The sequence below is a fragment of the Xiphophorus hellerii genome, chromosome 10 (genome assembly GCF_003331165.1).
Source record: "Xiphophorus hellerii strain 12219 chromosome 10, Xiphophorus_hellerii-4.1, whole genome shotgun sequence".
Lineage (NCBI taxonomy): Eukaryota > Metazoa > Chordata > Actinopteri > Cyprinodontiformes > Poeciliidae > Xiphophorus > Xiphophorus hellerii.
The window spans coordinates 4,255,161-4,269,476 of NC_045681.1; the positions used below are offsets into that span (position 1 = coordinate 4,255,161).

Below are 14,316 nucleotides of genomic sequence, written 5' to 3' on the forward strand. Positions count from 1 at the left end.
ACTAACTTCTTGTATTATTTCCTAATAAAATCTTATCTTAGATTGTATGTTTATTATTTGTGAAGCATTATATTCTGGATTTGTTGCATCTTTAGCATCTTTGATTTTTATTGTGTTGTATTTTTCCACCAGTTTTTATCAGGAGCCTGGATCTAGTTTTTGATTCTTCATACCTTCACACCATATGACAGCAAAGCTGCATTCTGCATCACATTATCACAGGTTACCATTGTGCAGAACAAGGAAATGCAATGACTGGTCTATCCAGAAGCACTGCAAACCACATGACTGGCATAATAAATAACCTAAAAGTGGCATTTCTAATATAATAAAAAAAATCAAATACTTGTGCCAATAAAATGAAAGAAGTCTTAACAAAACTATTGTTTCAGCTAAGTATTGATTTTGCTGTGCTTCTTTTTTATTTTACTGTACTTATTTTATGTGATTGAACTAGTCTTTAAAGTAGGGGTGTCCAAACTTTTTGCCATGTGTGCCAAAACTTTAGCCTTAAAAGTAGTCACTGGCCAAAAAATAACAACCTAAAATCAAGCAAATAAAGTAGCCAGATATTTATTCTAGATCCAAAACCTGAAAGGGATTTTTACAACAGTGTATTAGGGCTCTTGTAGATAGAAAAATAGGAGTAAATTTCTGTCAAAAACTCAGGAATTTTGTGATTAATCTCTTAAACTTGTACATTTTGACATTTGAAATTCAAAAATTTCAGTGTTGCAAATGCAGAATCATGAAGGCAGAGCCAGGATGATTTTGCATATTTCTTTTTCACCCCCAGAGAATTTAAATTTTGGCTCTTTTGTTGAGCAACTTGGGTTAAGAGTGTGATACACCATAAAGTGGGAGATTTTAATCATCACTTGTTTGTATAGTCAAGAAAATCTGTTCAAAAGTATAAGCCACCACATAAATTATTAGTATTGCAATGCATTATGTATGGGTTTTTTTTTAGAAATTGACCAAAATACCATGTCAAATCAAAAAGAAAAAAAAGGAACCAAAATGTAGACAGCGTTTCACCAGGAGGCCTAATGAGGAGCCCCGCCCCCTCGCTCCTCAGACAGAGTTTGGGGAAGAAGACGGCGGTCGTTCCTTCATTCACTGGAGCTATTCATGTTTACAGGCTTTCCACTCAGAAGAAAGGAGAAGCAGAGACAACCATAAACATCATTTGTTACAGTTGTTTCAACCCAGCTGAGACGTGTAACAAGAGCAACAGCACAGCTTCAATGCACAATATCTAAACTGTACTAAACCTCAGTATAACTCCAATTCTTAGACAAATATCACAAAACTGCAAAAACACACAATCGTACCAAGTATTTTTAGCCTTTTTTAGACAAAACATACTTACAAGTAACTTTTCAGCAAGATAGTAGCTTGTTTCAAGAAAATAATTCTTTATTTTTGGTGAAAAAGTACTAGTTCCAATGACATATTAATTAATAAAAATGCACAGAGAACGTATTAAATTTCACTTTGATTGATTTATCTAATTTCTTCATGAGATAAAATGTGTTTTTGTTGCCGGGGTGTGTATGCGAAGTCAAAGGAGAGAGATGAAGATATGGGTCAACGTCACGTTAAGGCACTGCTCCCTCATCCAATTGTGCATGCTAGGCTGCAAATCACATTTAAGTGCTTATTTAACACATTTGACACTCAGTGCCAGGAGGGGTGCCAGTGTAATGATGGGTTTGTCCTCAATGGTAACCAGTGTGTGCCTCCAACATCCTGTGGATGCTTTCATGATGGACGTTATCGGCAAGCTGGAGAACAGTTCTGGGATGGAGAAGAATGTCAAAGCTTTTGCACCTGTAATGGTGTAACTGGTATAGTCCAATGTTCCTCAAATGCATGTGGACCTCAGGAGTCCTGCCATGTTGTGGGGGGTGAGTTTGGCTGCCATCCCAACCCTCATGGCACCTGCTCTGCCTCTGTAGACCCTCACTACCTGACCTACCTGAGTATATTTAGGCCCGAGCAGCAAAGCGCTGTGAAGGCCTATTGTTTTCATACTGTTTATTATTACGATTCTGCCCCCCTAAAGAGGGGCTTTATCATATTCAAAAACTCACGCATACAGCTTGTGTAAAATTTACGTATTTTAAGATCGTCGCAAAAATCGCAAAAGAAACGGCTCAACGGCGCCACCTAGCAACTTTCACAAAACCCTCCGCAATTACCTTATTTCATTGCAGAGGCATGAAATTTGGTACAGTTGTAGAGCTCCCCAAAACGCACAGAAAATACAATTAACTTCATAATGCAATCAATCAAACAGAAAGTTGGCCATTTTGGATTGAAGTTCCGATTTTGACCCCATTTCGGCCATTTACAGCCTTCGCATTTGATCGAACTCCTCCAAGGGATTTTGATCGATCGGCTTCAAACTCAGATTTTGACTGACTAAGTCAAAATCTGACTCAGTCAGATAATTCATGCAGATTATATCATGAATCGGCCATGCCTTGTTCATAAGGCATGGCCGATTAAAAGTTATCAAAATGGTGAGCTTTCGTGCATGCTGAAAGGGCGTTACCAAGGGTCAAAGTTCACCTACTCGCCATGAAACACAAAACTGCTGAATCTCCTACACAAAAACGCACAGAGGCACCAAACTTTCAGTGACTGATCATCATCAGGTGTCCTACAATACCCAATGGTCAAATGATGACATCACTTAAGCCAACGCCCCCTGAGAACAGGAAGTGTCATGTTTTACTCTGAATGGTCTCTATCTGACCCCTTTGACATAATCAACATGAAACTGTGTCCAGAGACAGAAGACATGTTGGTGTGTTGTGGATTCCAACCCCGACCGGTTTCGATGAAGCAGGTGGGTGTGGCGGCATGGCGAAGTGACCTATAACGCCGTTGCCATACGTTTGTCTCTAGATTTCACGTTTCGACAGAGCTGCACCAAACTTGGCAAGAGTGATCCTGGTGGGATGCCTGATGATCCTATATCGTCATAGTCTGATGTCATCTAAGCCCCACCCCCTCAGAACAGGAAGTGCTATTTTATTCCTTGGAAAGTTCCATCTATGGCTCTCTTGACCTAATCATCAAGATGATTCTGTGTTGGATGACAGATCACAAGTTGGTCTCACTTGCTTTAAAGTGTCAAGAGTTTTCAATGGAGGGGGTGGCCATGGCAATAGGGCGAAGGGACCTGTAACGCCGTTGCCATACGGAAGTCAGCCATTTTGGATCAGATCCATCATTTTCTCTTTTTTATAGACGTCGTATCTGATCAAATTTGTCCTACAGTTTTTCAGATACAGACTTCAGAATCACTCAACACAGTCTTGAGGCATTGAAGGTCAGAAGTTATCAAAACATTGATCGTACATCAAAGCATGTGGGCGTGGCTAAGTGTCAAACTTTGACCATTCGCCATGAAACGTCAAGGTTCAATAACCTCCACATGAAAGGACACAGCTGCATCAGACTTCCTATGTCTCTCTACAGACCGGTCCTGATCACATTGTCATGTTCGATTGATGACATTACCTTAGCCCCGCCCACTTCCAACAGGAAGTCACCTGTTTTTTCTGCTGTATGTCTTACTTTTACTCTATTATTTATATGGATTTAATCCTGTGCCAACTCAGTGTCACTCCACCAATGACAAAGAGGTCCAAGGAGAAACGCATACGGTCGTCTCTAAATCATACAGGCATCGCCGGTTTTTCACGTAACGTTTTTTTATGATTGACTCTTGTGAACCTCTAAGGAACCCAATAGCATTGAATTGTAATTTGACTCCACTGCGCCCCCTAGGCTAATCCATCAGCTATATCTTCTCGCGGCGTCAGCTGATCTGCACCAGATTTTTTTGTGCGTTGTCGGGGAGTGCTGCCGAACGCATCGGTGCGTATAACCTGGCAGACGGGCGCGGGAACTGCGTGAGAGTGTCTGTGGTGGCTGGTGGGCGGCGGAGCCGGGACCCCCATGGTGGTCAATGGGCCAGAGCGACGCTGAGCTGCGAGGGCCGCCCGACGCCGCTTGCGGCTTTAATGGAAATTACTTTTGCAAAGTACTTTTCAAAGCCAAAACATTCCTTCTTGGTATATTACCAAACAGCTGTTCAGTTCTTAAATATCCACATCAGTAATAGTCCAGAAATATCAGTTGTGTGTCTCCTATGAAAAGCCTTTTTTCTTCACAGGTGAATGGAATCACAAAACACCTGCCCATTGTTTGCAATGGAAGCCTGTCAATTTTTGGAAGTGGATCTCAAACATTTGTCAACGCAGAGTTTGGACCGAGCGTCAAAAAGTTCCATATTATTCTAGGACAAGAATCAAAACTAAATGTCACTCTGATTGATCTATATCTGATATGTAGCATTTCTTCAAGAGATAAAATTCATCCTCACAATCTGTGTGTGCGTGCAAAGCGAAAGCAGAGACGAAGATGTCAATCTGTCATTAAAGCACAGCTCCGTCATCCGCAGGTGTGATGGATATTCACATTAATTTAAGTGTGGTTTCTGTTTTGTTCATCTCATTGACATACTTTCACTTTAAAGAAAATACTACACACCTCGTTCAAATATGTTCAACCAGAAACCAAAGTTCAGGTGAGTCAGGTGGGAGTGTCTCTTACCTGCTGGTTTCTCTTTGAAACATGGCAGCAAATGGATCATGTCTTTTATTTTGGTATTACATGTTTTTCCTTAACTCTGATTGGCAGGAGTCTGACTACATCAGATCAGATGTGGCGTCTCTACAAACTGAACATATAGTTTGAGAATCAACTATAAGAGAAACAAATCTAAAATAAAATTATGTTTGTATAAGTGTATTTAGTGTAAAACAAATAGTTCACACCTGCCACCAGTCACAGATTAAACTGACATACATTTCTGCCGTCCTCATGAACTTCCCTGATTTGTATTAAATTTACTCGCCCCTCCTGGGTCTGAATATCCTTCACAAACTCTTTCGCTTTGGCACCAGAACCAAAAAAAGGTTTTAGAAACAACAACTTGAAAATCTGGGATGTGCAGAAACTGCTGTTTCCTTTTAATCCAGAACAAAAACTTTCCAGTTTATCACAGATTACCCGAAAGCCTAAAGATTTAATTTACAGTTCTATCTGGTCTCAGCTTTTTATTATATTATATTTTGCCTTTATGTGACGCCTTGTTTGTCTTTTTGATCTTTCATCTTTTTTTTAATCTCTGATTCTTTCTGGAATGCACCTTGATTAACAGATTACAGTTGCATATTTAACTTTCCAGTTTCACTTTTGAAGAAAAAAAAAGTTAAATGATTGGGAAATAGACATCAGGTGCGTTCCAATGAGTCTGCATGTTAATTAGAGAACGTTTTAAAATAAAAGATGAAATGAAAGGAAATGAGAAGTTTAATATCCCACACCTCTTTTTTTTACTTTATATTGTCTGCACCTGTTGTTCTTATGTAAATGTTTCATTTTGAGAAAATCAAAACTGCTAACAAACATGTTTGTTTTTGTTCTTAAAGACAGAAGAACTGGGGAACTGTTTAAAGAACTGTTCATAATGTATGCCACTTTGCTCCCACTCTGCTTCCATTAAACCATGGGTGTCCAAAGTGCGGCTCAGGGGCCATTTCTGGCTCTTGGACTGAGTTTGTGCGGCCCTCAACTAGAATTAAAAATTGATACAACTTTGGCCTGTAGATGCACCGTTATATTAACTCCAGTCAACCTAGTTGCAAATTGCAACCTTTTTTCTCCTTTATGTAGATATAACTTACATTATGCTACTATGCAGGGTACGTTTGCACATCTTATCTTAATATGTACTTAATTTTCAGCTGTAAACTCTGAGATACTTTGTGATAATTAATTTAGTGTAAAGCAGCAGATAAACAGGAAGATCCAGTAACAGATGAATATTAATGTTTAACCTAAGAGGCAGCCTTGATGACCATATTGTGCTAAAATATGAGGAAGCAGCTGAGTTTCATTCTTTCAATGCAGCTTATTGGAACAGAAAGAATAATGGGCTTGTGCCAGCTGTCTGTACATAAAGTATTGTTGCAGTGCAGGTCTGTCACTTGAGATGCTTCTACACCAGAGAGGCACTTAGACAGGTAAAAGCTTCAAATTGATGTTTTTATTTAAGTCTGAGTGAAAAAAAACAACAACGTAGTTTTGACTGGAAATTTTGATGCATTTCTTGATCAACATGAATTCAGATGCTGAAATAGTCTTTTATTTTATATTTTTAAAACAGGTTTGACAAATTTTGAAAAATGGCAGGTCGAATCTTACTGCCTTTACTGCTGCTGTCAGCTACAGGTAAGTAACTACACTGTAAAACTTAAATCAATGCAACTAGTTTAATTTACTCAGAGATGTGAAAGATGAAAACTTTCACATCTCAGTATTACAGTGTTTAGATATTATTACTACACATTTACTGTATTACTAAACCTAATTGATGATCTCATGAACATCACTAAATAATTAAAGTTTAAACATACAAGAACAATTATCATGTAATCGCAACATGATTTTTGCTGCAGAGAAAAATGAGCTAATTTTGAACTTTCTGTATAAAATGGCTTTATTTTTAAAAGTGACATTTATAATGGTGTAAAATATACAACTGAAGTATTATAGCCTGAACAGCTATAAATGTATTCTACTCTCTTTTTAAAAAACAACAAAATGAAAAAAACCTCCTAAATACATCAGAGAAAAAGAGAGCTTGTATTAATAAAAGTCTAAAGTAATAAATTATAGAACAATCATATCCTAATTTTATATTATACTTTGTTAACTGATAATTAAGTTCACCTGTAATTACATTCCAATCCTGCCAAATTAAAAATGCCAATTTGTTGGCATTTTAAATTTTATGTTAAATATTTGTTTTATAGCTGGAGTGGCAACGCAAACAACTACAGGTAAGCTGAAAGTTTCTGTCCATCTGTGCATAAATATATATATATAATCTCTGACTTTACCTCTAGATATTATTATATCATTACGTTTCCAAGCAGAGCAGGGACTCCTGTTGCAATTATACAGATTTTTCCTTTTTTGTTATGACGTCTGCAGAAGGAATGCAGTATAACAGGAAATTCTGTTGTACTTTATGTAAGCAGATAATCCTAACCCAGAATTAAGTTAATTTTATGAGCTTAGACAGCAGTTTTCCAGGGTGTTGTTTTAAATGTATACTTCCATCTGCATCTGTGCTGCTTCTAGAAACCGTCCAGGTGCTTTAAAACACAGAAAATACAAGCAGTTTTCTGGCAGTTAGTTAATGGGTGTTATAAGCCGGAATAATTTGAATTTTCAACAGAATTCTTCTTCTTTTTCTCTCATATTTATAAAAAAAATATTTTCAATGATATCTTTGTTGTTGTTTTTTTATAGCCAGAATGTTATCTCAGAATCAAAATCGGTTAAAAATTTAGACCGTCTTGTCCAAACATCTAATCTTTTAATTGTCTAAGAATACTGCAGGAATAATATTTGAATTTCCAAAACACAAAGTAACAAAATAACCTCCGACATTGTCTTTGCATCAGTTTTAATCAAACTGTGGTCCCAGGACCATTAGTGGTCCATGAGCGCCCCCCAGTGGTCCATGCGGTACTGCATGTAAACAATGGTTTATTTGCTGTGACTTGAGCTCAAAGTGTGACGCTACAGTTAGCTCACCATAGGATTGTGGTTAAAAATAATAATAAGTGGCTTAACACCCGGTCACTAAAAAGAAAACTCTCAGGAGGAGTTGCAGAACTTTTGTTTTCAATATTATTATTATTATACATAACATGCAGCAGGCATACAGATCTAGTTTACTGTGCTGAATGCGATATGACTGTGACAAAGCGGTGAGCAGCGCTGCGCCCCACGCTGACTAACTGCATCTTAACACCTAAAATAAATGATTTATGTTGTACTATCTACTGGCTGAAAGAAAGTATTTGTTTTTGCCAAACAACTCAGGTCTGTTTTCTTTTATCATGTTTCTAAATTACAAATAGTCCCAAATAAAGAACGAGTAGTAAAGAACTTTTTTGATTTCCATGTATTTTCCAACATTTGAAAGGTTACAATCCAAACTTTCAGAATAAATAACTCAAAACGCCCCGAGTCGACTTGTTCATGGTTTTATTGTGGCACATTTATAAAACAGCGCCACCTTTCACATTAGGAGGAATTAAGATAATGAGTTAGGAAACTAATATTTTCATTTCAGGTTCTAAATATTAAGATGTTGTGTTAATGTGGGGCAATTTCTAGTTATGTGGTCTGTGTGTGAGTTTGTTAAATGGAGTAAGTGATCCTCAGCCTGAAATGTTTGAGAAACACTGATTTACGTACATATTATGTTTTGTTATTTTTATTAGTTAACGGAGGAATAAGTATACCCATAAATTACATTCGAAACATTTTAGTCATTGCAAAGTAAGCAATAGTTTACACCTGGCCACACAGAACACATTTTTTTCTTTTTTTTTTACTGACAAGTTATCCTAATTTCTGATATCTTTGTGTTTTACAGCTAGTGGGACAACTCAAGGTAACTGCATCCATCCATAACAATTATATGTTGCATTGTTTTGATTTATAAAACACAAAGTAACAAAATAACCTTCAAATTTACCTCTAATTATTATTGTTAATTAAATAATTAATTCATTGTTTAAAAAAATCATATCTCAATCATAAATCATTACGCTGGATCATTTTAATTAAAATGCCACACACATTTTTTATTGACCTGAATTATTTTTATTTTATCTTTTTTTCTATAGCCAGAGTGATTGCTCATAATAAAACTAAGCTCAATGTTTCTTTCAAAAGTTTGTTTTAATACAATAGTATATTTTAATTTCTAAAACACATTACAAAACAACGTCAGACTTTACTTTAAAATATTTTCTTATTATCTCAGTCGCTTTCACGCATTTCTCAGAACAGAAGTGAAATTCTCAAACCTGCTTGTTGAATATTCAAATCATTGTCACTTCTGCACTTCAAAAAAGCAGCAAATGCTTTTGTACATCATGCAAGAGACAATGTGCATTTCCTACATTTTACCTGGTTTTGTCATGTTGATCAGAGCATAAGTTCATTATGTAAGTCTTAACATGCAGAATGCTTGAATAAGTCGTCATAATATGTAGAGCATAAGTTTATACATTTCTGTTAGACGTTTTATCTAAATCCGTACTCAATTGGTAAATTTTGCCCAGATAAATGCTAAGTTTCTCCAGTGTAGGTATATTTGTGAACCATTCGCTCAGCCAGTTTTCTCTGAGAAATAAACTGGCTTTTGCAGATAATTCATGGTGTTTTGCTCTTTGCATGAATTGCTTTGAGAAATACATTTACCATGTTGCAAAGGACGATTGGAGAAATGCACCAAAACGACTGGGCATGAATGTCTATTTCATTAGAAAATTAAAGTTATTCCTATAAAAGTAGTGAATTAAAACTTAATAGATCAGATCCTAGTAATTGGTATTATTAATCTTAATTTAATGTACAATGATATCTGTGTGTTTTTATAGCTGGATTGTCAACTCAGCGTCAAGGTGAGCTGAAAATTTAGACCCATCATTCAAGGACTTATTCTATTTATAATTATTATTAATAGATAATGGTAAACACTGTAATTATTACTGTATATTACAATGGAAAAATGTAACTCATCCCAATGAATGTAGTGGTTTAAACCTTCCTACAAAAAAAAGGTCTTTTATTATTGACATTAACTAATTTAATGATCGATGATGTCTCTGTGTTTTATAGCTGGAGTGACAACTCAAAGTCAAGGTGAGATGAAGGTTTAGACATATCATCTTTTTCAAAAATTTATTATATTTTCATTATTATTATTACACATAAAATGGTAAATAATCATAACTTTAAAATTATATTTAAAAAATGTCAGTTATTCCAATGAAAGCAGTGGTTTAAACCTTGCTACATAGGAAACAAGTTTTTTATTATTTACACTGGTTAATTTAATGTTTAATGATATTTGTGTGTTTTTATAGCTGGAATCTCAACTCAGCGTCAAGGTGAGCAGAAAATTTAGACCCATCTTTCAATAACTTATTCTATTTTTATAATTATTATTAATAGATAATGGTAAATATTTATTACTGCATATTACAATGGAAAAATGTAATTCATACCAATGAATGTAGTGGTTTAGACCTTCCTACACAAAAAATGTACTAATTATTACTAGTACTAGTTAAATCATTAACTAATTTAATGATCGATGATGTCTCTGTGTTTTATAGCTGGAGTGACATCTCAAGGTCAAGGTGAGTTGATGGTTTATATCTACCCTCTTTCTTCAAAATATAACTATTACTCATTTTTCATTATTATTATGGCATAATAATCACAACTGCATAATATATTTGAAAATGTTAGCCATTCCAGCAGTGGTTTAAATCTTCTTAACAGAAAACAGGTCATATTTAATTGACACGAATTATCATAAATTAATGTTTAATGATGTTTCTGTGTTTTATAGCTGGAGTGTCAACTCAAAGTCAAGGTGAGATGAAGGTTTAGACATATCATCTTTTTCAAGAAATTATTATATTTTCATTATTATTATTACATATGTAATGGTAGATAAACATAACTTCAAATCTTATTTGAAAAATGTTAGCCATTCCAATGAAAGTAGAGGCTTAAGCCTTGCTACACGAAATAAGTCATTTTTATTTGGTATTAACATTAAAGTCAATTAATGTTTAATGATATCTGTGTGTTTTTATAGCTGGAATCTCAACTCAGCGTCAAGGTGAGCAGAAAATTTAGACCCATCTTTCAATAACTTATTCTATTTTTATAATTATTATTAATAGATAATGGTAAATAATTATTGCTGCATATTACAATGGAAAAATGTAACTCATACCAATGAATGTAGTGGTTTAAACCTTCCTACACAAAAAAAGGTCTTTTATTATTGACATTAAATAATTTAATGATCGATGATGTTTCTGTGTTTTATAGCTGGAGTGACATCTCAAAGTCAAGGTGAGCTGATGGTTTAGACATATCATCTTTTTCAAAAATTTATTATATTTTCATTATTATTATTACATATGTAATGGTAGATAAACATAACTTCATATTTTATTTGAAAAATGTTAGCCATTCCAATGAAAGTAGAGGTTTAAGCCTTGCTACAAGAAATAAGTCATTTTTATTTGGTATTAACATTAAAAAGTCAATTAATGTTTAATGATATCTGTGTGTTTTTATAGCTGGAATCTCAACTCAGCGTCAAGGTGAGCAGAAAATTTAGACCTATTTGCTTACTGTCTGCTATTTCTATCATTATTTTTATTCTTATTATTAAATAAATAACAGTAAATAATTATTACTGTATACTACAATGGAAAAATGTAACTCATCCCAATGAATGTAGTGGTTTAAACCTTCCTACACAAGAAACAAGTCTGTTATTATTTACATTGGTTAATTTAATGTTCAATGATATCTGTGTGTTTTATAGCTGGAGTGTCAACTCAAAGTCAAGGTGAGATGAAGGTTTAGACATATCATCTTTTTCAAAAATTTATTATATTTTCATTATTATTATTACATATGTAATGGTAGATAAACATAACTTCATATTTTATTTGAAAAATGTTTGCCATTCCAATGAAAGTAGAGGTTTAAGCCTAGCTACAAGAAATAAGTCATTTTTATTTGGTATTAACATTAAAGTCAATTTAATGTTTAATGATATCTGTGTGTTTTCATAGCTGGAATCTCAACTCAGCGTCAAGGTGAGCAGAAAATTTAGACCCATCTTTCAATAACTTATTCTATTTTTATAATTATTATTAATAGAAAATGGTAAATATTTATTACTGCATATTACAATGGAAAAATGTAACTCATACCAATGAATGTAGTGGTTTAAACCTTCCTACACAAAAAAAGTACTAATTATTACTAGTACTAGTAATAATTACTAGTACTAGTTAAATCATTAACTAATTTAATGATCGATGATGTCTCTGTGTTTTATAGCTGGAGTGACATCTCAAAGTCAAGGTGAGTTGATGGTTTATATCTACCTTCTTTCTGCAAAATATAATTATTATTCATTTTTCATTATTATTATGGCATAATAATCACAACTGAATACCATATTTGAAAATGTTAGCCATTCCAGCAGTGGTTTAAATCTTCTTAACAGAAAACAGGTCATATTTAATTGACACGAATTATCATACATTAATGTTTAATGATGTTTCTGTGTTTTATAGCTGGAGTGTCAACTCAAAGTCAAGGTGAGATGAAGGTTTAGACATATCATCTTTTTCAAGAAATTATTATATTTTCATTATTATTATTACATATGTAATGGTAGATAATCATAACTTCAAATCTTATTTGAAAAATGTCAGTCATTCCAATGAAAGTAGAGGCTTAAGCCTTGCTACACGAAATAAGTCATTTTTATTTGGTATTAACATTAAAGTCAATTTAATGTTTAATGATATCTGTGTGTTTTCATAGCTGGAATCTCAACTCAGCGTCAAGGTGAGCAGAAAATTTAGACCCATCTTTCAATAACTTATTCTAATTTTATAATTATTATTAATAGATAATGGTAAATAATTATACCTGCATATTACAATGGAAAAATGTAATTCATACCAATGAATGTAGTGGTTTAAACCCTCCTACACAAAAAAAGGTCTTTTATTATAGACATTAAATAATTTAATGATCGATGTTGTTTCTGTGTTTTATAGCTGGAGTGACATCTCAAGGTCAAGGTGAGTTGATGGTTTATATCTACCCTCTTTCTTCAAAATATAACTATTACTCATTTTTCATTATTATTATGGCATAATAATCACAACTGCATAATATATTTGAAAATGTTAGCCATTCCAGCAGTGGTTTAAATCTTCTTAACAGAAAACAGGTCATATTTAATTGACACGAATTATCATAAATTAATGTTTAATGATGTTTCTGTGTTTTATAGCTGGAGTGTCAACTCAAAGTCAAGGTGAGATGAAGGTTTAGACATATCATCTTTTTCAAGAAATTATTATATTTTCATTATTATTATTGCACATATAATGGTAAATAATCATAACTTTAAAATTCTATTCATAACATGTCAGTTATTCCAATGAAAGCAGTGGTTTAAACCTTGCTACACAAAATAAGTCATTTTTAATTGATATTAACATTAACTTAATTTAATGTTCAATGATATATCTGTGTTTTCATAGCTGGAATCTCAACTCAGCGTCAAGGTGAGCAGAAAATTTAGACCTATTTGCTTACTGTCTGCTATTTTTATCATTATTTTTCATTCTTATTATTAAATAAATAACAGTAAATAATTATTACTGTATACTACAATGGAAAAATGTAACTCATCCCAATGAATGTAGTGGTTTAAACCTTCCTACACAAGAAACAAGTCTGTTATTATTTACATTGGTTAATTTAATGTTCAATGATATCTGTGTGTTTTATAGCTGGAGTGTCAACTCAAAGTCAAGGTGAGATGAACGTTTAGACATATCATCTTTTTCAAAAATTTATTATATTTTCATTATTATTATTACATATGTAATGGTAGATAAACATAACTTCATATTTTATTTGAAAAATGTTTGCCATTCCAATGAAAGTAGAGGCTTAAGCCTTGCTACAAGAAATAAGTCATTTTTATTCGGTATTAACATTAAAGTAAATTTAATGTTTAATGATATCTGTGTGTTTTCATAGCTGGAATCTCAACTCAGCGTCAAGGTGAGCAGAAAATTTAGACCCATCTTTCAATAACTTATTCTATTTTTATAATTATTATTAATAGAAAATGGTAAATATTTTTTTGCTGCATATTACAATGGAAAAATGTAACTCATACCAATGAATGTAGTGGTTTAAACCTTCCTACACAAAAAAAGTACTAATTATTACTAGTACTAGTAATAATTACTAGTACTAGTTAAATCATTAACTAATTTAATGATCGATGATGTCTCTGTGTTTTATAGCTGGAGTGACATCTCAAGGTCAAGGTGAGCTGATGGTTTATATCTACCCTCTTTCTGCAAAATATAATTATTATTCATTTTTCATTATTATTATGGCAGAATAATCACAACTGAATACTATATTTGAAAATGTTAGCCATTCCAGCAGTGGTTTAAATCTTCTTAACAGAAAACAGGTCATATTTAATTGACACGAATTATCATAAATTAATGTTTAATGATGTTTCTGTGTTTTATAGCCGGAGTGTCAACTCAAAGTCAAGGT

General features: G+C 33.5%; 1 protein-coding gene across 2 annotated transcripts in view; it reads left to right on the plus strand.

Annotated features, from left to right (window-relative positions):
* The first annotated feature begins 6,065 nt into the window (after positions 1-6,065).
* LOC116727172 (alpha-tectorin-like) overlaps positions 6,066-14,316 on the plus strand; it is a 125,909-nt gene continuing 117,658 nt past the window's right edge. For both annotated transcript variants that reach the window (XM_032574409.1, XM_032574411.1), the window contains exons 1-24: positions 6,066-6,107; positions 6,251-6,315; positions 6,900-6,926; positions 8,540-8,557; positions 9,552-9,575; positions 9,793-9,816; positions 10,041-10,064; positions 10,293-10,316; positions 10,532-10,555; positions 10,784-10,807; positions 11,023-11,046; positions 11,277-11,300; positions 11,528-11,551; positions 11,781-11,804; positions 12,052-12,075; positions 12,291-12,314; positions 12,544-12,567; positions 12,783-12,806; positions 13,022-13,045; positions 13,275-13,298; positions 13,527-13,550; positions 13,780-13,803; positions 14,052-14,075; positions 14,291-14,314. In XM_032574409.1, coding sequence (XP_032430300.1) covers positions 6,270-6,315; positions 6,900-6,926; positions 8,540-8,557; positions 9,552-9,575; positions 9,793-9,816; positions 10,041-10,064; positions 10,293-10,316; positions 10,532-10,555; positions 10,784-10,807; positions 11,023-11,046; positions 11,277-11,300; positions 11,528-11,551; positions 11,781-11,804; positions 12,052-12,075; positions 12,291-12,314; positions 12,544-12,567; positions 12,783-12,806; positions 13,022-13,045; positions 13,275-13,298; positions 13,527-13,550; positions 13,780-13,803; positions 14,052-14,075; positions 14,291-14,314 — 571 coding nt within the window. In that variant the 5' untranslated portion in view covers positions 6,066-6,107; positions 6,251-6,269. The remainder of the gene's footprint in view (positions 6,108-6,250; positions 6,316-6,899; positions 6,927-8,539; positions 8,558-9,551; positions 9,576-9,792; positions 9,817-10,040; positions 10,065-10,292; positions 10,317-10,531; positions 10,556-10,783; positions 10,808-11,022; positions 11,047-11,276; positions 11,301-11,527; positions 11,552-11,780; positions 11,805-12,051; positions 12,076-12,290; positions 12,315-12,543; positions 12,568-12,782; positions 12,807-13,021; positions 13,046-13,274; positions 13,299-13,526; positions 13,551-13,779; positions 13,804-14,051; positions 14,076-14,290; positions 14,315-14,316) is intronic.